General features: G+C 38.7%; 1 protein-coding gene across 1 annotated transcript in view; it reads left to right on the forward strand.

Annotated features, from left to right (window-relative positions):
- The first annotated feature begins 209 nt into the window (after positions 1–209).
- Positions 210–25,059, forward strand: part of LOC149287416 (FRAS1-related extracellular matrix protein 2-like) — a 44,117-nt gene continuing 19,267 nt past the window's right edge. The window contains exons 1-6 of the mRNA XM_089492910.1: positions 210–5,241; positions 5,610–5,699; positions 16,418–16,564; positions 19,977–20,207; positions 20,615–20,740; positions 23,861–24,112. Coding sequence (XP_089349036.1) covers positions 210–5,241; positions 5,610–5,699; positions 16,418–16,564; positions 19,977–20,207; positions 20,615–20,740; positions 23,861–24,112 — 5,878 coding nt within the window. The remainder of the gene's footprint in view (positions 5,242–5,609; positions 5,700–16,417; positions 16,565–19,976; positions 20,208–20,614; positions 20,741–23,860; positions 24,113–25,059) is intronic.

The raw sequence follows: 25,059 nt of genomic DNA on the forward strand, positions 1-25,059 counted from the left end.
AGCTAGTAGATCCCACCTAGTCCCTCCCCATTATACTATTACCTGCTGCAGCCTGTCCCCCACCTCGCACTCGCGCGTCTTCACAGCAGACAGCAGAACCGTAACAACATCCTGAAGAAGACACCAAGGATCTTGTAACAATTCTCAGAGGTTTTTCACAGAAGCCCCGCTACGTTCTACTGACAGCGGGCTGGGACTGAAGAAGTAGGATGGGGACACAGCGGTACCGGACTCACAGGAGGTCCGCTGGCTTTCTCTACCTTGTAAAGGCAATTTTGATTACCGTCACCTCGGCGGGAGCACAGGGGGACACCCATTTATCCAACCTTGATCACATTATTGTTGCCAACCGTGGGATCCGCGTCCCCTTCGGAAGATCCGTGTCTCTTAACCCCGTGAAGGACCTCGTCATCCAAGTGCAGCCTGGAGATAAGTGTGTCCTGACTGTGTTAGGCAACGATCCCCTATCCCAAAGACCAGGGTTCTTGACTCCAAAGAGGTTCCCCTGCGATTTTGGCCCTGGGGAGGTAAAATACACCCACCTGGGATCACGTAGCCCTTCCAGCGACAAAGTGAGACTCCAACTAAGGTATGACTCGCCTACAGATACCTTAATTGTGCCTTTTGTTCTCGAGGTAGAGGTAATATTTCAGCAGTTGGAAATTGTGACCCGAAACCTTCCCTTGGTAGTAGAAAAGCTCCATGGACTCAGCAACCCAATCGATAAAAAAATATTGGGTTTCTCCTACGATCATTCAAAGGAATCCTGCAAAATCACACACCTCGTTGGCACAGGAGGACTTCCAAGGTACGGTCAGTTGTTAAACTTTTCTGCCAGCTTACAACGGGGTCTTGATTGTCACACTTTCACCAACTCGGGATTGTATTACAAGCACACTGCCCCACACAACTCACCTAATAGGGATTACCTGCCCATGTTGGTGGAGCTGACTGATGGAACTGGCCAAGTAAGACAAGAACACTTCCATATCACAGTTAGAATCAAGGAAGGGACAGAGAACACTCCTCCACGCCCAAGCTTTGTGTCTATGATGATGATGGAGGTTGATCAGTTTGTACTAACAGCCCTAACATCGGAAATGCTTGCAGCAGAGGATTTGGAGTCAGATCCCAGAGACCTTATATTTAACCTCACAAGCCCCTTGGACCCAGAGACCTCCGGTTATCTGATAAGTACAGATGATCAAAATTCCCCCATAACTTCGTTTTTTCAGAGTGATCTAAACGAATTGAGAATTGCCTACCAACCCCCTGCAAGTGAGTCCTGGCAGGAGAGGATCTTACAGCTAGAGATGCACGTGATGGACACTGATGGTGCAACCTCGGACTCATTCGCTTTCATGATTGTGGTAAAGCCCATGAACACTTTGGCTCCTCTGGCTACACGTAACGCTGGCCTGTGGCTTCTGGAGGGCCAGTCACGTCCCTTGTCCGGACCAGGGTCCGGCATGAACAACTTAGTCATCAGCGATGAGGACAACCTAGAAGAAGTGAGACTCAATGTAGTAGGTGGACTTCGGCATGGGCAACTGTTTTTGGCGCAGGAAGGCTCAGGTACCCGCAGTGGACAGAATGGCTTCACATTTACGCCTCAAGAACTCCACGCTGGGGTAGTGGTTTACCAGCATGATGGCAGTGACACCTACAGTGACAATCTCATCCTCAGATTGGATGATGGAAAACACCGAGTGGAACTGCTTTACCCAATTACAGTGTCCCCAACAGACGACGAGCCTCCTGTGCTTAATGCAAATACAGGACTTAGTTTACCCGAGAAGAGCCTTGCCTTGATCTCACCCTTCATGCTCAGTTCCACTGATATTGATTCTGAAGATTCCACTATTCTGTTTGTGCTACAGGAGCCCCGCAGTAAGTTTGGGCAGATGGTACTGAGGCAGCCAGATAAACCTTCAGATGGAGAAGGATGGAACTACCTTCAGGAAGAAGGAGTGTATGAGAAAGTAGTGACTGAGTGGTACCAAAGCGATATTCTAGAGGGAAGACTGCACTATAAACATGTAGGACAGCACAGTCATCGAGATGTACTGGATAGGGTGCTGTTCGTGGTGCTGGATGACAATGATCCACCTAACCAATCGGGGTTGCATGTGTTCACAGTGCGGATAGAACCTGTTGATGACATACCTCCTGAACTGTACAAGGGGACGACCCTTCACATGACTGTCAAAGAATACGAGGTAACCCCATTCAAGAAGCAGTACCTTCGCTACACTGACCAGGATACTGATGACAGAGACCTCAAGTACATCTTACACAGCCACCCTAGAGACACTGATCACAATCACCCTGCTTTGACTGGACACATTGTACTTAGTGACCACCTGGATGTTCAGGTGCTGAATTTTACACAAGCCCAGATTAATCATCACAAAATCTCTTACAAACCCCCAGAAAGTGAATTGGGAATAACTCCAAAAGTGTTGCAGTTTAACTACACCGTAGAAGATGCTGCAGGTAACTCTGTTCAAGAGACATTCACTATCTTTTTACAACCTGTTGACAATAAACCACCTATAATCACGAATACCGGCTTTACTGTTCCAGAAAGGGGCGCATTCACGCTTAGTAAATCCGTGCTTGATGTCACAGATCCGGATACAGACACAGATAACATAGTATTCCGTCTGTTTCAAATACCTGTGCACGGTGAGCTGCAGTTTGATGGGGCTATTATGACTTTGGGAACTTCATTTGTGTTGCATGATATAGTCAAAGGCAGAATAACCTATCTTCATAACGGTGACGAGTCGACCAGTGACTCTTGCTCCTTGGTCGTCACAGATGGAGTGCATGAAGTCCCCATTACGATCAGAATAAATGTTAAGCCAGTAGATGACGAGGCTCCCACTCTAATGCTCCCAGGAGGTCTTTGGGGATCCTCAATTGAAGTTCTAGAGAGGGGAGAAACAGAAATCACCAGCAATGTCATTCAGGGCACAGACCCTGACACCGATGATCTAAGACTAACCTTCATCATAGAAGAGCCCCCAACGAAAGGTGAGATTTTGGTCAATGGCATATACTCTGAAAGATTCTCTCAACAAGACATCTTGAATGGTGCGGTGGTCTATGTCCATACATCTGGAGAGATAGGACCGCAGAGACAACATGACTCATTCAATTTATCAATTTCTGACCTTTCTGACGAGTGGGTGAGAGGCGGCAACAAGGTGAAAGGAGTTAGAGTTTATATCACCATCTTACCTGTAGATAGCGAACCCCCAGTGATAACATTAGGAGAACAGTTTTCAGTGCTCGAAGGTGGAAAAAACGTTATTACAACGGAAAACATAGATGCCGAAGACGAGGACACGCCTAAAGATGACATTCTGTGCACCATTATTGTCCAGCCAACTTCAGGCTATGTGGAAAACATTTCTCCAGCTCCTGGTTCAGAGAAGTCTAGAACTGGAACCCCAATCAGCGCTTTTACTATAAGAGATATCCGTCTAGGCCACATTTACTACGTGCAGAGTATCCACATTGGAGTAGAACCCTTAGAAGACAGGTTTACTTTCAGGTGTTCTGATGGAGTCAATTTCTCCCAGCGCCACTTTTTCTCCTTGTTCATCATTCCAACAAATGATGAGAAACCAGAAATCTTCACCCGAGAGTTTATAGTTATGGAGGGCATGAGCTTGGTCATTGATACCCCGATTCTCAATGCAGCAGATGCAGACCAGCCCCCAGATGATCTGATCTTTTTTATTACTAAGCTTCCAGAACATGGTAGGGTGGTACAACAACAAACCACAGGCATGGTTCCGATTCTGAACTTTACTCTGGAGGATATCAAAGAGAGCTCTAACATCGTGTATGAACATGACGACTCTGAAACTAAGGAGGACAGTTTCGAGGTTATGTTAACTGATGGTGAGCATAAGGTGGAAAAGACAATACTCGTTATGGTTATCCCTGTAGATGATGAGACCCCAAGAATGACGATTAACGATGGGCTAGAGGTTGAAATCGGACAATCGAAATTAATTACAAACAAAGTTCTAAAAGCCACAGATTTGGACTCAGATGACAGCACTCTGACTTATATAATTCGTTTTGGTCCAGGACAAGGGCTACTACAGCGTCTAAATCAAGATGGAATCGTTTTAGGTAATATCACAGTTGGTATGAATTTTACACAGGACGACATTGATAAGGATCTGATCCAGTATACTCATACGGGGCAAGAAGGTATACGTGACCTAATCAAGTTTGATATTACTGATGGGACAAACCCATTTATTGACAGATACTTCTATATTAGCATTGGCAGCATTGACATTGTTTTTCCAGAAGTCATCAACAAAGGTGTTACACTTAAGGAAGGTGGAAGGGTGACATTAACTACAGACCTTCTCAGCACAAGTGACATCAACAGCCCTGATGAAAATCTGAGATTCAGTATCACAAGGGCACCCAGCCGTGGACATTTAGAGAGCACAGACGAGCCTGGGGTTCCCATAACATCCTTCACTCAACTTGAACTGGCTGGCAATAAGGTTTATTATATTCACACCTCTGAGGATGAGATGAAGATGGACAGTTTTGAGTTTGAAGTTACAGATGGCTATAATCCCGTGTTCCGTACTTTCAGAATCTCAATAACAGATGTGGATAACAAGAAGCCAGTCCTTACAGTACATGGTTTAGTGGTCAATGAAGGCCAAAATAAACTGATCACCCCGTTTGAGCTAAGTGTAGAGGACAGGGATACAAGTGACAACTTGCTTCGTTTTACTGTCACCCAACTACCAGTTCATGGACAAATTTTGTTCAATAACAGTCATCAGGTAACCACATTCACCAAGCAAGACTTAAATGAGAATTTAATCAGCTACAAGCATGATGGCAGTGAGACTTCTGAAGATAGTTTCTCCTTTACTGTCACAGATGGCACACACTCTGGGTTTTATGTGCTGCGTCATGCCACTCAAGAGACAAGAAAACCACAAATGATGAAGATCAGCATAAATTCTATGGATAATGGAATACCTCAAATTATTGTTAACAAGGGAGTCCCTACTTTGAGAAGCCTTCAGTCTGGGCACTTGGGATTTATGATTACCAACAAGTTGTTAAAAGCAGAAGATCGAGACAGTCCCAATAAACTGCTGAAATACAGAATAACAGACGGTCCAAAGCATGGGTTTATTTTTAACATGGCTCAAGGCAATGACTCTATCAGGACATTCACACAAGGTGAGTACATTGCATTGAGAACATCCACATGATATATGTGATTTTTTGTGTGTAAATTATATTGCGTGTTTGCATATCTATTTATTTACTACTGGGAAGGATTTAAAATGCAACCTTACTATGTACCACATATACATTACTTATACTGTAGTGTAAAATTAATATTAGCTACTTAGGGAATTCACTTAAATGATCGACTATATGTATTATGCATTTACAGTCTCATTATTCAAATCATTAAAATTACCCTTCCCCCCCAAAAAAAAAAATGTACTTAAATTTATTTAAATTTACATTTACTCTGAAACTCCTTCAAGAGAACGTTTTTCATATACCTTTTTTTTTTAAAACTGTTTTTCTTATATTAGGTGATATTGACGATGCAAAGATTTGCTATGTTCTGAAAGACCAGGAAAATGCTACCAGTGATATATTCCATTTTTCAATTGAAGACACTGGTAAGTGTATAAAATCCTATATTTAGGTACTAATGATGCCCCTATTTTGTTGGTAATAATTCTTAATACAGCCTTTTCCCAGCACAAATATTCTGTTACTTACAATCAGTAGATACAAGTATTATTTTTTTGTGACGTCTCCTGTTTGCCAGGCACCTGTTTTTGTGTTTTGAAGTATTCTGATAATTTGTTTCAATATCTCAAAGTTATATAATAATGTAAATACATTGGTGCACTAAAATGTATCACAACTGAGAAGGCTGCTTTTGAAAGTATTGTTTCCTGTAAATGCTGTATGGCTTCCCCTTAAGTCATGTAAATGGAGTAATGGAGGAAAGAGCAATTACTGAAAGCAATAATCTCTGTTCTAAATGGCTGCATTTCCACTGTCATGTTAGAACAGGCACATGGTCATTGATTCACATGAGAAGCTGAGTAAGTAAGTCAGGGTGTTCTGAACTGGGATATGTGTCAAAATCTTTAGATATAAAAATGTGAACAATTGTTTCAGTGACATATATTATTTCAGATTTTTCTCTGTGTGATTTATTATTTTTTATTCATTTATTTGTGAATGTCAATATACAGTGACTGCAGAGTCCATGAATACATCCCTATCCACTCCTCAGTTTAGCTCTAGAATACATATCAGTAGATATGTTAGTTATGAGTCACTCAGTGGTAATCTTGAGTAGTTAAGCATATCAACCTACAAAGCCCTTGTTGTTTGTTTAATTTTGGAAAAGTGGGTGCCCATGTATACACCTACATTTCTACATGTATTTAATGGGTATGTCAATAGCCCTATAGATCATGCTGTGTGTTGAGATTGTAGTTCTGGAGAAGCAAAATGGCCTGTCGCATAAGCCTTATTTTCTGCACTTTAGTATGTGAAATTATTACATTTACAAACTTTAGACTGTGCCAGAGTACAGGTATACATACTTATAAACCAATACCCAACTTGAGTTTGAGGAATGATGTTCCTAAGCAGTATTAAAAATAGCAAAGACTTAGTCAAGCAGGCCTGGAGGACAACAATATTTCTCTGAACCCTCTGCATTGACCACTTTACTGAGCAGTATGCTTCTGTAAAACAAAACAGAGATACAAGAGAACCATCCTTCCCCATACTGCTAAAGAGTAACAATTGCTAATTCATATATATTGTGCTTTGTCAGGGTATTTAAATTTATAGCATTATTTAAACATTACAAAACAGTTTATCTTTGTAGATATTTAAGCTGTAGTTTGCCTTTTAGATACTTGCATTCACTGTTTATAATTTGCTCTATTACTCATGTTGACAAGAGAGAAATTCACTAATGCAGCAATTTTATTGTTTTAATTTATTCTCATTAAACAGTTCTTTAGGTGTACTGCCATCAGGCCGGTGGGCCAGCCGCAGCAGGGCCGGATTGACTTAGGGGCTGATGGAGCTGCAGCTCCAGGCCCCTACCTTAAAATAGGCCCAGTCAGGACCGAACTGACTGGGCCTATGTGGCCTCTACGGCCGCATTAACGCAGGGCATAAGGGGCACCTGCCCCTTAAGCCCGCCGTAACTGCGTCCGGGTCCGCCACTCTAAGGGGCCGGGAAGCCCCCACCAGGGCCGGCCTTAGGGGTCTGCGGCCGCACAGGGCTTCCATTAAAAAATCGGTTTGTTTTTTTTAAAACTTTATTTAACATCCTCCATGTTAAATAAAGTTTTTCGTTTTTTTTTAAACTTTATTTAACATCCTCCATGTTAAATAAAGTTAACAAAAACTTTATTTAACATGGAGGATGTTAAATAAAGTTTTAAAAAAAACAAAACGATGTTTTAATGGAAGCCCTGTGCGGCCGCAGACCCCTAAGGCCGGCCCTGGTGGGGGCTTCCCAGCCCCTTAGAGTGGCAGGTGCCCCTTATGCCCTGCGTTAATGCGGCCGTAGAGGCCGCATAGGCCCAGTCAGTTCGGTCCTGCCGCGGGCCCGGCCGCAGTTGCTGCTTGCTCCGGCAACAAGGTAAGTAGGGTGAGGGAGGGGGGTGCAGTGAAAAGGGGCAGAGGGGGGTTAGTGAAAAATGGGGAGAGGGGATAGATAGTGAGAGGGAGTACATAGTGAAAAGGGGGAACATAGTGAGAAGGGGCAGATAAGATGGGGAGAGGGGGTAGTGTGAATGCGTATGAGAATGAATGAATGAATGAATAAATGTGTGGATGAATTGTGCGAATGCGTATGACAATTAATGAATTCATGTGTGGATGAATTGCTTGAATGATTTGTGAGACTGCATTAATGAATGTGTTAATGATTTGTGTAAATGAGTAAGTGCAAAGATGGTACATGAAGGGTGGGCTTTAACAATAAATAAAAATGGGCTGCTTGGGCTTAAATGCCCGGGCCTATTTTTTGTCCCAGTCCGGGCCTGACTGCCATTATACTACCAATTAAACAATTCAATATTAACCATGGCTGCTCCCTTAGCAGACTCTCAGAGGCCCTACATTTTCTTTAAAAATAATCAAAAAAGATAGAGATATTCAGTCCATTTAGTATTGTAGGAGGGATGTATCACCCATTTGTGATAAGGAATGTGTTGCACATACCTCTTAGATAGTAATTGGTAACCAGGACTACCTTACCGCTGGAAAGATATTCTGTTTTGGGTAACTAGTAATCAATCCCTAGATCTTTGACAAGTTGCAAATAGCCTGTGGCCGGAACCTTCTTGTACAGTAATTAAATAAAGCTGCTGAAGCCAATCAAATAAGAAAGGAATTGGAACCAAGTGTGCATATTATATTTCCTGGATCATCTCCTTCTATGCAGAACCTTGACTGATCTAATCATACAGGTTTACTGCACAGATTATGGTCTCATGGTGTATATCTGTTACATACCCTTTAATGTCTCTCCCAGAAATACTGCTAATTAATGTATATAACGTTTACTGATTTGTGTGTTTATTAGTGTTGTTTGCTTATTGTACTGTGTAATTCTATCTCTGAACCAAAGAACTAAAAATAACTAAAGAGGAGTAATTCTGAAGCTGGTATCAAGTTGTAGCTAGTGTTACATTACAATCATATACAATGAATATATCACAATTTGAACAATGATATATTCCACTTAACCAACAATCTGCTAACAAATTTTCATATTCCCTGTAGCTTTGTACATAGTGTATCTGTTTCCTAATAGCAAAGCTGTATTTGATGTTGGGAGGTATGCAAGCTTGAGCCTTTAGTCCCCCACCAGTTTTATAAATGCCCCTATCCAGATCCCATATGCCCCTCTTCCATGTCAGTTCTGAGACTCCTCCTATCTCTCCATCACTTCTACCTTTACATTTGATTCCTCTATATTGCTAACCTTTCCTAATCCTCTACCTCCCTTAACTATTGCAGTTAGCTCTACCATAATAAGTGTGGCCAACTAGAAGCTGAGTATGCACATACACATGATCTCAGCGTAACCTAAATTTGTATCACTCCACCGAAAGTTTGTGTGTACCTCTGCACTTGGCATACAATTGGTCTGCATCGTCAAGGTACAAGTAAAAATAAAAAAGCAATGGGGAAGGTGATGTGAGTCCTGTGGGATGATGTGGCCCTGTTTGCCTTGTTTGCCTTAAATGGAGTCAAGTCATTCTCTTTCTTTCTTGATTTTCCAGAATATAGAGCGATAGACATATGCAGCCACAGACTTGGACAGAAGCTGAGATTAAGTATGGAGGGATGAGGTGTGCATATAAAAAGGTCTGGTAATATGCACTAGAAATGTCAGAAAGATAGATAGACCTCAAAATGTAAATTATAGAATATAAGCAATTAAATCATTTGTGGTTGTGCCTTTATTTACTCTGAGCACTAAGCCTAATAGTCAGGCAGAATACAGAACATTCCAAGACCTATTCTATTTCCCGTTGGAAATCAAATAGGTAAACAGTTCACAGCACCTGGGGGCCTTGTCTATTGTTTAGAGTTTAGAGAACCTTTGCCCCTTGACATTAGTATCAGCCCTGCCCTAGAGAGCTTTTCCCTCGCTATTCAAAATCTTTAAAAGAGTGATGTATATTACCCTTCAAACAAGATTCAAGGTATTTGGAAAAATCCTTGTGGTTCAAACTAATCCTTATTTATTGTGTGTTTTTAAATCACTCATCATGTCAATTTATATAGTTTGATGAGTATTTTTATACCAGCATGTAATTTGTCGAACTTGCCAAAGACAGGTTTTTTTTACACATTTAGTCAGTGATACCTGTGTTATTTGTCACATAACATGTAAATGTGAGAAATCTTAAAACCTAGATAGGGCTATGGTAACATACTTAATTTTAAATATATTATATAACAGATCCAGTTGGCTCAAAGCATTTGTGAATTGATGTATTATTAATGGGGGAAATTATGTAATCAGACTTTTATTTAACTTATGTAGTTCAATATGACATATTACACTGACTTCAATGGGTTAAAGATCAGCAAGGGACCCATGGCATGATTGTTTGCTGCCATACATCACCATTCTCCACAAAACACACACTTAACTTATAGCATGGATGGTGGAGAACTAGAGTTCTTTACTGTTGTCTCATCAAGTATATAGAGAAAAAGATAAGCAATTTACCATGCGCATAAAAAAAATCAGATTTTGCTTGTTAATTTTAATTTAAAGATTATTTCTCTGAGTTTTCAGTGTAGTGAGTAAAAAATATCATTTTGAGAATAATAATAATATTTTTTAAGTCACTAACATAATAAACAAAGTTAATTATTATTTTGTAAAGGATTTATGGAAAATTAACATTACTTTTAGTAAACATGTCTACATAAAATGCCTTGCAGGTATTCCTACTTAAAGACCCATGTTTAGATTTGCTATACTATAGTAGTATATGTATATTGCTGTAGACTAGATCTCATTTTTAATTGAAAACTGTGTTTTCATATAGGCCCCTCTGCATAATGTGGATTTTCATTACAACAGATTTGTCTCTCAAAGAGACTGAAACACAAACTGCTTTCCCATGAGCAAGTCAGGAAAACACACACTATTTAGAGAACAAACCTTCTTAAATGTGATTCAACAAGGGGTTTAATTTAACCAATTAATTCTAGTATTTAGCCTGCTTTAGTAGGATTACAGCAGTTAGCGTTTCATGCAAGAAAACCAATAATGCCCTTTAAAGTGTTGATGTTATTACAAACTAATAAATAAAGGGTATCGGGTCCCTAGCTTGTTAATTTCCAATTTGAATGACCACTTTTTTTTAGCCAAAAAGTTTTAAGACAAGTAGGTTTAATTTGTACTGAGTGGACCGACTGCTTTGTCTGGGCTAAAATCCCATTGTCAATATCCTTTCATTAACTTTCATCCTTTAATTAACCGCAAATAAATAAAGCTCTGTAAAAGATGATATTCACTAACTTTATAAGGCCATTGTACGTTGCTGTGGAACATGATGGTGTAATACAAATCAATAAATAATAGCACATAGTAGGCATGATTAGGCACCATTGTTAGGTGCAAAACACCTACCGGGTGTTGAGTCCCCACTGAGGTTGGCCAAATGAGGTAAATAAATTCAGCATATTGCATGCATTACCTTGGTTGATATTTTATTTCTTTGATGTTTCAAATATAAATCCTATTGATGTTGTTGGAACGCTGCTATTTTCAAAGGGAAGATAACATGGTGTAAAAATTGCATGATGTTGGTTATTTATTACAACAGAAAGTATACAATTTTAAGTTGTTTTAATAACATATCACAGCATTGTCTACACATCAAATATGCTTTTTTATTTTAGCTTGGTTTCCTTTGCCTGAGTTGTTTAGCACCTGTAAATTTAAAATCTCAAGGGATGAGCATATAAAAACATGGCCTTCCACCACGCTACTAAATTCATCTGATGCTGCTGAGAACAAAACATGAACCTATTGTTGTCAGTGAGCTTGATCTTTACGAACAGTCACAACGGTCACAGTTTTATGTTAGAAGGCAGACTGGCTGTCTGGAAAAAAAAACATTTGCTAGTTTAAATTGAATGGGATCCACACTTCCTTTGGAGAATAAATCTGATGTAATGATGTTTTAATCACAGCTGGCAAAGAAGTTAGTGCCACAGTAATTTAGTTGTATCAGATGGCAACATGATAGAGAAAAGGTTCTTATTGTGATATTTAAGCACTGACGTGATGTATACTCAGGGCATTTGATATAGTATATTACTTTTTTATTTATATTGTAATACATAGGGTTAAGGCACCTTAATGCCAGGGGTCACCAAATGAGAGAGGTGCAGCTAGACGGCCAATATATGTAGCCACACATTATGTTTTTATACAACGTCGTGTGTAGCCTAGTGTATCCAGCTGATGGATACACATTGATGGACTTGATCTATCACTGCACTATGTGTAAGGATTCACACCTTTTGGCCACCAGCCTACAGGACACCTGCTCAGTGTGCCAGATGGCCAGTCTACACCTGCTTATAGGGGTATAGTTACTATAGTAGGAATTTGCAGGTGACTTGAACATTGAAACTCTCTGATGTCCGTATATTTCATGGAGATTTTATGTACGCTTCTGTTTTGAAAAAGAATAGTTTAGTCCGCAAAGTATGAATCATGAAACCTCCCTATATAAACAATAGACTATTTCAATTTTCTTGCAGCAGAAACTTACCTGGGTTTCCACCTGCTGTGTGTCAGAGAGGGACCTTGTTTCACCATTTTGTCTAATTTCGTCGAGCTATGCTTAGATTTTTCTTTTTTTATTGCCAGAGGGCTATTAAAAACATTATTAAAACATTATTAACCAAAAGAAAATTATAAAATAGATTGATTGTGATTTTTAAGAGTGTTCCGTTGCACGAGAACTAGCTTAAACAATATAAAAAGTTTTTTTTTAAGATGTTTTTGAATCTTTAAAGAGTTATCTCCAAAAAGCCATTGGTCTCTAAAAAGTATTTTCCCTCCTTTCTTTATTTTATCCGTAACTAGATGCAGTGATGTGTAAGAAATACTTGTTGATATTCGCTATACTGGAATCTCATACATAGAAGTCATTATTTTGAAAGAGTATTCTGCTCTCGTCACTCCAATTATTACGATATGCTTGGCTAAGCGCTCATTAGCATTTCAAATTAATTCCATACCCTTGTCAAGTTAATGCAAAGAATTTTTTTCAAACTTTTTAAGAGGATTATTTCACTGCAGGCCACCCAGCCTAGACCAACCACGGTTAATTAGGCATAAATATAATTGGTTCTGAGGTGGCATTGAGAACTTGGTGTCCCAAGCCAGAGACATAAGCTTCTACATGAAATTGTAAAGGCAAGTAATTCCCATGTGAATTCTCAAACATTTTTTCTCACACTTTCTTGTTTGAATTGGGGGCATACAAATGAATGTGTTGTTTAATATTTCATTACATGCTATTGGCAAAGGAATACAATATTGAAGGGCTTTTTTTTCTGGAACGTGGTTGCGTTCCACCATTGCAGTGGACAATTACAGTTGCCAAGTCATCAGTGAGCCTGCAAAAGTGGGTTGCCAATACATCATTGGGTGATTGTATAGTATTGACTTCATTATTTAATTCACCATTGTACAGAATTACGTAGTTAGTGACCCACCTGACAAATGCAGCCATTTCAAGTATCTAAACACACAAAGTTATCTTAAAGTGAGACATGATTGCAATCATAGCCACAGTTCCACAGTAGCCTCGCATCCAGTCACATGCATATACACATTCACACTCACAACTTGTGTCAGAGAAACCGTTGAAAAACTTGGCATGGCATTTTGTGGCATTCTGAATTCTTGTTTACTAAATATCATGAGAGTGGTAGTCCATAAGAAACCAACGCTTGGTTTTAAAGAACAACAGGTCGTAATCTAAAAATGACAAAAGCTTAGATGTATAGAAGTTGTACTTTAATGAGATAGTGGTAGATTAAAGCCCCCCAGCAGAAGCGGAACAAACTAATATGCATATGGCAATCCTGAATCCAAGAGGAGAGCAAGAACTGGTTTAGGTCTTTACACCAGTAAAACCACTCTATGTTTCCATATTTTTTTCTTTTCCAAAACAAAAAATTTGAATCTTACTGCTCATCTTGTTTTATTTTCTCATTGTTCTACATTTGCATATAACATCCAGCAAATTACATTTGCATTTAATTTACGTAAAGGGGCATACTTTATTTTTCTGAGAGCGACAGATACAAAACTAGCATTTAACATAAAAAAGCTAAAGTTTAGCAAGGGCTTGACCTGTGAGCAGGCGAGCATGTTAAAACTTGGTTACCCTCAGGTGACCCTTCACAACGATCACTTTCCTGTTTCTTAATTCTTTCTTACTTTTCTTTCCTCAGATTGAGATCTGAAAACCTGTTAATCACTACTCCGTTTGACCTAGAGCTATCAAATACCCTAAATAAATATCATGATAAGAGAAGGCATTTATTTCTGTTACTTTATTAGTTAACACCAATTCAATCATTGATGTGGCTTTTTGGAAGAATAAATAGGATTAGCTTAATTTTGTATTATTGCCAATGTTATTTAAAATCTCAGGCACTTCCGCTGCCACATGGGAAGACACTTAGGGCAACATGGCATATAAAGAATGCAGACATAGATTCAGCACATATTAGCCCTGGAGCCAGGCATCAAAGCAGAAAAGCAAGTGGGTCTTTATCGCTAAACATTTGCTTAGCCTAAAGTCTAATAATACTCAGCATATGCTATAACTGAATGCAGTCATATCTTCATCAGAAGAATCTAATAGCAGAGGAAGCAGTCCATTCATACCAAGAGCCGCCATTGACATAATCTCTTTTTTGATTTAAATTACAAGGAAGAATTATATATATTTTTATAGGAAAGCAGTTGTCATTTCCAATATATTTATGCAAGTGAAATAAAGTTCAGTGGATAGTCATCTTATTTTGCATTCTGGAAGTGAAGATGCTTTGCTGATAACATCACAAGTTAGGATAAAAAAATAATTTATCGCTGCTCGGAAACTGTAATAAAGGTAAATATGTTTCTCTTAAGCACTTAACAGAGATTTTGAAATAGATACTAAATACCATTTTAAAAATAAGAATTTTTAAGATTTGAAATAAGTAGCATCGTTTGGTGTTGTATTGCTATTACAACATATTCAAACCACTGCAAAATTCTGTTCTCTCGCGGTATCCGTTTAATTCTATGCTTAATCCACATGTACATGGAAACCTAGACTTTGGTGAGTGATAAGAACCATTCTAGCCTCCTCATCTTTAAAAACCTTACACAGAACAGTGCTTGTTCTTGTCCTTTACTCAGGACAGCCCCATGCCCATGACTGGGAGGCTGTTCCTGAGTATGGGTAGTAGAAGTATTATTAAACACTCATCTACAGACACCAGACAAAGCCAAAAGGCTTGTTTTTCTCTCAGAAATCTCATGGAGCTGCCACAACCACAAGGGATTATGGGAAGGTGCATGCAAATAAGGTTAACAATGATCACCTTTGCCTCTATAGCCACTTTATACATGGAACCCTTGAAAGTAATTGCCCGCTGTCCAAGACAGCCTTTAGACTGTACTTGTGACTTCAGTCATAAGGTTATTATGACTACCATGGTATGGTTTTCTTGTTTTCAAAAGTATTAAGAAGCAAGTGGGTTTTTTGTACATACCAGTTGAAAACATAAGCATATATATCCTGTTCGTGATGTGTTGGCTAAGAAAATAGAACAGGTAGTGCTCATTATAACTGAATGAATGTGCAGATGGGAGTTCACAACTAACGGTATCTCACATTAATTGTAACGTTTTGGGAGAGTATCCTCAATTAATCTTGTCTGTCAGCTGCACTAACACAAGAGTTGAAGTGGCAAGACTGTACATGTCGACTAATTATCCCTGTCTTGTACTTAAAAACCACAAAAAAACAACACAGGGTAAAAGCCTATAGGGCTGCAAGAACTCCTGCAATGTTTGGGATGTCTAAAATGTGTGTTTTTTCTGCGTTGTTAATGTAACACCATACATCACTCAATAAGTCATCGTCTTTCAATCTTACACATGGGTGGCCTATAGAAACTTTTTTTTAGAATGGCAGGGTTTATATTGGAATGATATGATGTAAGTCAGGAGACCTGGCTGTGCTGGCTGATACAAATAGTTGGATTGTATGTGAAATCCAAGTCATCCACCTTTACATTATGAAAGTCTATTGTAATGTTTTTTTATGGAAAATGTACAACAATACAGCTTCCTAATGTTAAGCCTTTCCTAATAATCAAATTGTAGTTTCTACGAAATGATTAAAGAACCATGCCATGTGAAAATGATGATCAATTTTTAAAATTCTAGGTGTTGCTCTTTATTGTGTGTTGTGTTGATGTATGTATAGACATTAAATAGAAGTGTTAAATGCATTTGTGGTCCATTCAACACCAAGGTAAATATAGCTACATAAATATCACAACCACAAATTAATGGTTCTTGACTGAGCACAAAAAAATATTGTATTATGTATGAAAAGTGATTCAGATACAATGTTTGGAAGCCTTGAAAGTTTCCGATGCTTGGGCAATTCCATTTGTGGCTAAGGTAATAAGATTTCTTAAACTTTGCATCGGAGTCACTAGCTATATACCTGCCTCTACAAATCCAAAATAGTTGAATAGGATAACTTGTTGTCTGAAAATTGTCTTTCTGCAGGAGGCAATAGATTAAGGAGTCAGCCATTTCGTCTCAACTGGGCTTGGATTTCTCTGGAGAGAGGTTATTACACTGTAGATGAAGACTCAAAGTTCTTAGAAGTCACTCTTAGACGCAGGGGATACCTTGGAGAAACATCTTTTGTCAGTAAGTAACAATGTTTTGTTTTATCTTTTAAATTGAAGCTAACTGAGATGGTTTGGCAGTATACTGGAATTTTGGAAGTGAACACTGTAATTCACCTCTAACAGTTAATGTTTTTTGCATACGTGGAAACCTTCAAGGTTTGTCCATATTGTCTGGATAAGGTGCTGCTTCCCTGGGCCCCCAGGTCAGTTTCATCAATCACAGAAAAGGGTATTTGGTAATGGTCACTCCCTTCTCATGTTCTGCTCACTCCTTGCCTACTTCTGCCCCAGTCTAACTTTGGACCACCACTAAGTGCGGTCAGTGAGTTCTACCCTTGAATAAAATTCTATACACAGGAAGGGGTTTATTAGGTAGCCATACGCCCCAGGAAGGACACATTTTACAGGAACAGTCTAGTTGCAAAAATTGTAAGTTTTATTTTTCATGAGCTGAAAAAGTATTTCTCTTTTCAGTGGAGACAGATGGTGAGTAAATAGAGAAAGGCATCTAATTTTCTAACCCCAATAACCAGACAATATGTGCACCAATTTGCATGCAGTAAAATGCACCTGAGTCAATACAAAATGGAATGGAGTGGACCCCTTTAAAGGGCTCAAAATATGTCCCTATACAAGAGCCTGTACCATGCAACCAGTAGTGGTGGAAAATATTAAACCAGATCTCCTTATACTCCCTGCAGTGATGGTAGATACAAATTGAGTGTTTAATCCCACACATGTTGCCCTACAGTATCAGACTCCATAAGAATGCTTGCTCTGATATAATGGGGGGGGGTATTTGTGACAAATATATGATGTAAACCTAAAACGATGGGCCTCCCTTTTGCTACTTAAAGATATTTTTTTTGCTGTATGATTCATGCCTATATAATAAGCACTTTCAGCTAATGGACTAAATCAGACCATTTAGTACACAGTTACAACCACAAAAACCCTTTTAATAGATTATTTATTTTGCCCTGTAGTACATAAGCCTGTATTTTTTTTTTATGAGAGAATATCAATGTCATTACCCAAATGGGTGACGTAGAAGAATATAATAATAAGTCTTCTTTTGTTTTCAAAAGCCTTTTATTAATTGATCTGATATGTGTAAGCAAAAAGAGCTCTTTCCACACTTCAGAGCATTTACAAGTTCCTTTGGGTATCATGTTTTCCCATTAGCTGGTAAAAGACTAGAATATGACAAGGCCCCCTTTTGTCCTTGTACAGGGAAGGTAGATTGTTTTATAATCTCTGCTGTCAAGGTCATATAAACTCAGATAATCAGTTTTATTTTTCTAGACAATGGACTGTAATTCTATACTATTCGGACGTTCACAAGAACAGAATCACTCACTGAGTACCCTAATATGTTTAGAAAAGTAATTTTCATTATTTGACAGAAACACATATTTTTGTCTGATACTATGGTACTGAAGCATTGAACATATGTACCCCCTCCCGTGGTAGATTTAAATTAATTGTCTCTAATGTTTTGGCCAATGTTCCTAGGAGTTACAATTCCAATACTATATTATTTTAATGTGTTAAATTATTTTTACAGTATTAATCAGTTAAAACAATGTTTAGAACTGTTTTGTTCTGGTGTTAATATATACCGGTATTTTATACTTAACAAGTGGGAAAGACTAAAAAATCAAACACAGGTTATATTGTATATAAAAAACCATAAAGAAATACTGAAAAGTCATATGTATAATAAATACCTGCATACATATAAAATTGCAGTAATGAATCCTCATTAATATAATTCATAGGGTTGGAAGGAATTATTAAGGCATTAACACATGTATGGTATATATATATATATATATATATATATATATATATATATATGAAATATTGTACATACCGTATTTGCTCGATTATAAGACGACCCCCCAAAATCTGAATATTAACTTAGAAAAAAAAGAAAAAGCCTGAATATAAGACGACCCTAAAGGAAAAAAGCTTTACCAGTAAATGTTAATTCATGTAAACTATTTTTTTAAATAAAAGCTATGATTGAGAAAAATATTTTTTTTGTTTTTATTTCCTTGTATTTTCCAACCTGTCCCCCAGTTACGCACATCTGCCCCCAGGCTTGCCACACCAATATGGCACTGCGGCCCATGATGCCTTTTAACCCTCTATATGCCACTGTGCCCCATGGTATGCCTTTTGACCCCCTATGTGCCACTCTGCCTCCAGAAATGCCTTATACACCTATATCCCATTCTGGCATTTAGGGGGTTAAAATGCATATTATGGGGCAGAGTGGCATATAGGGAGGTATAAGGCATTCCAGGAGGCAGAGTGGCATTAAGGGAGTTTAAAGGCATTGTATAGATCACTCTGCCTCCAGAAATGCCTTATACCCCTATATGCCACTCTGGCATTTAGGGGGTTAAAAGGCATATTATGGGGAAGAGTGGCATATAGGGAGGTATAAGGCATTTCAGGAGGCAGAGTGCTCTATTAAATGCCCCCTTAACGCCACTCTGCCTCCTGAAATGCCTTATACCTCCCTATATGCCACTCTGCCCCATAATATGCCTTTTAACCCCCTAAGTGCCAGAGTGGCATATAGGGGTATAAGGCATTCCAGAAATGCCCTATGCCCCCATTTAACACACGCACGCACACACACACAAACACACACACACACACACACACACTTACCGGTGCTTCCAATTTCCTGCTGTATTGCCGGGGCAGCGGGTTGACGTCTCCTTCCGCTGCAGTCAGAAGGAGGTGGAGTTGGCAGCGGGGGTTTGTCTGCGTCCGTCGCGCATACCTTCCCCGGCTGTCAGAGATCAGAGTTCCCCGCACCGGTGCGGGGAACTCTGACCTCTGACAGTCGGGGAAGGTATGCGCGACGGACGCAGACAACCCCCGCTGCTAGCCACACCTCCTTTCGGCTGCAGCGGACGTTGTCTACGCGGAAGCACCGGTAAGTGTGTGTGGGGGGTGTTAAGTGGGGGGGGGGACAGGAGGATCCAGGTCCCCTGCAGCGGTGCGGGGGATCTGGATCTTAGTCTCATAATCAGACCTCTATTTGAGGTCTGATTAGAAGACGACCCCGATTAGAAGACGAGGGCTATTTTTCAGAGCATTTGCTCTGAAAAAAACCTCGTCTTATAATCGAGCAAATACGGTATATAGCATGTTTACTGTGGAATATATTGTGAGTTTTAGCACATGAACATATTTTGGTTTGAAATTATTAGTAACATTTTTTAACAAATTGATTTAGTTTTTGAAGCAAATATTTTTTTCTTTTTTTAGGTTTACTGTTACTTTTCTTATTTTTGTTTTTCCTGTTCTTTTTTGTCTACATAAGTACATGTTTCTGCTTGCTTAATTCATTGATCTGTTGTTGTGATTTGCCCAATTAAGTAATTATTCCTTTATGCCTGATCTTTAAGGTATAACCACCAATGATGGCACAGCTGTCAAAGATAAAGACTTTAAAGGAAAAGCTCAGAAGCAGGTCCAGTTCAACCCCGGGCAGACAACAGCTACATGGAAAGTTAGGATAATAGCAGATGATGAGTATGAAAACTTGGAGACCTTTCAGATAGTTTTATCTGATCCTGTAATGTCTGCATTAGAGTCCCCTAAAGAGGCAACCATTGACATTGTGGACCCTGGTGACGGTATGTGTGTCAGTGCAGAACTGAAAAGATATTACACAGAGATGTTTTATCAGTGTATTTTATCTCATTGCTCGCTACTCCATTCTTTATGTTCATTCAAATAAATAAAATAAAGTAATTTTATGCCTCTGATGCAATATTCCGTATTTCAGATTTTATCTTGTTAGCCTAGTAGTAACTGTGAGGAACACTAAGCTAAAAGTCAGATGTTCCTCAGCACTCATCTAAAACAACTTAGAAAAAAGACTACACATGGTGGTGGCTATGAAACCAAAAGCGTACCCCCTCTTAGTGCACAGATTCTTTATGCCATATTTAACTCAATCTGTTCCTCTTCAATTAAATGGGTTCACATGTGCCAGATTATGGTAGAGTCTGATATCCTGATTTCTTGCCTTTCTCTACAGAATCAACTGTATATATTCCACAAGTAGAATATAAAATTAACGAAGATATCGGTGAACTGTTAATCCCTATTAGAAGATCTGGAGATATTAGAGAAGAACTCATGGTTGTGTGCTCAACACATCAAGGTAAATCATATCTAGGATCCTCTAGATTATGACGTGGACAGCAGGGCCCTCTTTATCTAATGTATTGGTTTGTCTTAGTCTGTCAATTCTAGTTTTGTCATACATTTTGAATGTATGTATTGTAAGAAGAGCTGTGGAAATGTTTGGTGCTATATAAATTAAACAATAATGAAGTATAATGTTAATAATATTTTTACTTGAAAAAATCACAAATTGTATATTGATTCTTCATATTTGTATTGACTGAAACTGAGGTATGGAATTGTCTGTATATGTGACAAAATTTGAATCATCAAGATAATACAAACTAACATTTTATAATCCATGTATGTAACATAGACTTTTACAACTTGCCTAACACTACCTTAATGTATCTTACATACGACCTCATTTAAAGCAAGTTTTCATATTTATATATCTAGAACTAACTAGTGAGAAAGTGACTGTAGGCAGTTTGCCCAGAACAGACAGGGTTTGTGGAGTCACTTGAGTACAGTAACTCATGGAGTCACCCCCATAGACCTCCTATACCAGACCATAAACAATCCTTAGTAATGTTTTTTTGTACTAATGTTACTCGTAAATCGTAATTCCAGTATAATGGCAATAGTGGTGACATAAACAACAAGCTAACATATTATCAATATGTTAAACACAGTGGTATCCATACCTGGGAACTTCTGGGCTTTGGCTATCCGGAGCCAACCCTTGTGGGACGTGGCCAGCGGGCCATTCCCGCCAATGTCCGTGGGCGTTCCCGTTGACATTGCAGGAAACACCCCCATTTAAAGGGGAACAGGGCGGGGAGTGGGGCGTGTCAAGACCCAGCTCCTGCAATCCAGAGGATTCGGATGTTGACCCAGAGAAACAACACCATACCTGAGTGCCCAGGTATGGTGGTATCAAACCTGATGTCACATAGCGTTGCATAACACTGTCCCCTTAAGGACCCATAGAAACAAAGTTGGCAAATATGCCAATGAGCAATAGGTATTGTGACAGGGAACAGGGCATGGTGGTGGATAACATATACATTTCTCACAAAATACTGCAGTGCAATGTATTTGATAACCCCAGGGAGAATGTTTTGTTACTGACAAAATAATGGTAATACTGTAGTTACGTTTGGGTCCCTGGGGTGGAGCATTTGGAGAGAAGGGAGGGCCAGTGCTCCACTCCACAGTTTACTTGCAGCAGGTGAGGAAGCCAGTCCAGGAGTTCTGGTTATCCCAGATAGTTACTCACCTGTTACCAATGAGCGGCAGGGGGCTGCTACAAAAAAGGAGCCCTGTGAGTTATTCAGGTGAGAAACACACAAGCAGTGAGTGAGACTGCATTTTTCTCCTAAAGAATCTACTGAATGGTTCCTAAACGAAAAGGTCTGTGGTAAATGTTTTTGTTGGTAGCGGGTAAGCCGTCCAACGAGAGTTAGTTGCTGTTTGTCAGTAAGTGCTCAGAGAGCAAGGTTTTTCTTTTCGTTTGTTTTATTTATGTTTGTTTACAGACTAAATGTTTGTTTTAATAAAAGGGCTACAATTTCTAAAAATAATTCAGCCTTATGTGGTATTTCAAACCTTAAGACTGTGTGGTTACATGATCCCAGCTCACAGTATATATAAATTATTTAAATGATATGCACTCAAGGCTAGCCCAAGACATGCTGCTGCCTGGGCTTGGAATTGAAATGATGTGCCCCTGTACACACAGCACATACACACAAGGTCATGTGATGCCACAGTATGGGGTTGCATTAACAGGCTAGAAACCGAGTGACCACCAAGTATTAGGTATTAGGTATAACTTAAGCACTAATAAATAAAGCAAGAGGGAGGTGGGAATGAGTGTAGCATTGGGTGATGCTACTCTTCTAAAATGTGCCAAAAAACAAATTGGAGGCCCAGGTTCAAAATTAAATAAACAAAGGAAATGGGATTTTGGAACTTTATCACACCTGGCCAATAATAAAGCTTGTTACAGTTTAAGGCATGTGTTTTATAGTTGGGGATTCCACAGCTGTGTCCGAAGATGAAAGCATTGTTGAGTGTTCTATACTCTCTCAAGAGATTAGGATACCTTGCTATTATGGACTCTGGCAACAGCAATTTTCCCAAGGGCTTCAAAAAGTGCATTGTTAATAGCTAGTTTGTGGTTTGTGCTTCCATTGTTAATAATCTCTCTGAACAACCGTCTCCAGAAAAGAATCCATGAACAGGAAAGATTAGACATCTCATTTGAAGCGCTTATACAAAGCAGTCAGTGTATCTAGCATATCGTATTAATTCTATTAGAGACCTAAAATATGCCATGAACCTATTATTTTACCTGACAGACAAGAGTTAACACTTTTTTGCCCATATTCGAATAGATCTGCATCACACTTTTGACCAAGAATTATCTAAATAAATATCTCCTTCACAAACTGTTAATGCAACATTAAACATCTGATCCATTAACCCCCGGCATGCTGTAAAGTTGCAAAATCAAGCAGAAATAAGAAAAAAGGAAACTGCTTAGGTTCCCTCTGAATATTTGAACAATAATGCCATTTAAAATACAACAAAATGAAGCTCCCTACCTAGTAAGCCCCCTTTTAGAAATATAGCTTTTCTTTATATATATAGTCTTCAGTATCCACTTTCAAGTATTCAATGCCTTTTATCTGTTACTACTTCTTGAAGGTCAGAGACTTGAAGAGTCAAAGGTCATTTGTCCTAATTTTAAAGCACTAAAAGGGGGATTATGCTTTTTCATTTGTTTGCATTGTTAACAATACACTTTCATTTCTGGGAGGGCTTCCCTGAATAGCATTTGGAAAGTGTCCAAAGAAGAATATTTGTATTTTTTTTCTTACATTTTAAAAACTGCCTACATCATCTGTAATTTGGACAGTGCAATAACTGTCTTCCATCTTGCTGAGAGCGGTGAGAATAATAGTTAAGTTGTTGTAACTGCAATTGACTCTAATTTTAATATTACCGTATTATTTATTGTCATGTATAGCACCATCATTTTCCCCAGCTCTGTACAATGGGTAAACATTACATTACAAGTTGTAGTAGTATTATGCCCAATACCACTGTTACTACTACTAATATTAAGATAATTATTTGTTTTTGACAGGTTCTGCCACTGGGACTATTCCTTCTTCAGTATTGTCTTACTCTGATTACATTACTCGCCCAGATGATCACACCAGCATCATTCGGTTTGACAAAGATGAAACTGAAAAAAACTGTCGTATTCTTATCATTGACGACTCCCTATATGAGGAAGATGAGACATTTAATGTCACACTAAGTATGCCCATGGGTGGTAGAGTAGGATCTGAGTTCGCCAGTGCAAAAGTAGTAATTTTGGCTGACACTGATGATGGTAAGAACGCATCTCTCAAAAAGAATGCACTATATATGTTTTCATGACAATATTTCAATATAGTATTTAGTATATATACTAAAATTGCAATAAAATATGTGGGTGTTACATATAAAGATCAATTCTGGTCAGTAAATGAGGAGCATCCCGAAGGAACCTTTTGTTGGATGTCATGGTGATTTCACCACTTTTATCACTTGGCATCAGAACTGCCCTTAATATAACCCCATAGTTTACTTACAAAATAAATGTAAATGTTATTTAAAGCAGAATATAATTGATAAAAAAAAATATTTTTGTTTTATTTTGGGAATTTCTGTTACAATGATTTGAAGGAAATATGGTAAAAAAAAGCCCACAAGTAATTAACAAAACCAACAGCAACTTAGAAATAATAAAATAATGGAAACCAAATTGTAAAGAACATATCGTTATATTTGAGAAAAAAAAGAGGCAACTGTTTTGTTTTTTTAATAGTTTCAAAGCATGTTCTTGTCATTAATTCACTATGAGAACAGGAAGAAGGAATAAAAGAGGATTTAGGGTCACAAAGAAATGTTTCCCTCCTGAGCTAAAGAGCTAACTTTGTGTAAGGTTGGTGAAATGTAAAATCCAGGAACTCCTCCAGACAGAGTCAGCTTCCCACGACAAACTCCCATCTAAAATCTTAATGACATTACAGATCTGGAAATAAGATCATGATGCTACGCTCTAATGTACGTCTCAACCAGCTTTAATTTGGCACCAGATTATTCCTATCAGCAGCCTGGATTAATATCAAATGCAACCATTTCCTTCTCCAAATCCAGCTACATTTACACACTTTGAAAGGCCATTATTCAGGTCTGCAGGTGGCTCCTACTTCACAGTATTTGTTTATTACTCTTTTCTTTGCTGGAGAACATTGAGTCTACCCAAAGAAACAATCCAATCATATTATTATACCA

This window comes from Sceloporus occidentalis, unplaced genomic scaffold (genome assembly GCF_023333645.1).
Source record: "Sceloporus occidentalis isolate IW3139 unplaced genomic scaffold, rSceOcc1.0.p SCAF_61, whole genome shotgun sequence".
Classification (NCBI taxonomy): domain Eukaryota; kingdom Metazoa; phylum Chordata; class Lepidosauria; order Squamata; family Phrynosomatidae; genus Sceloporus; species Sceloporus occidentalis.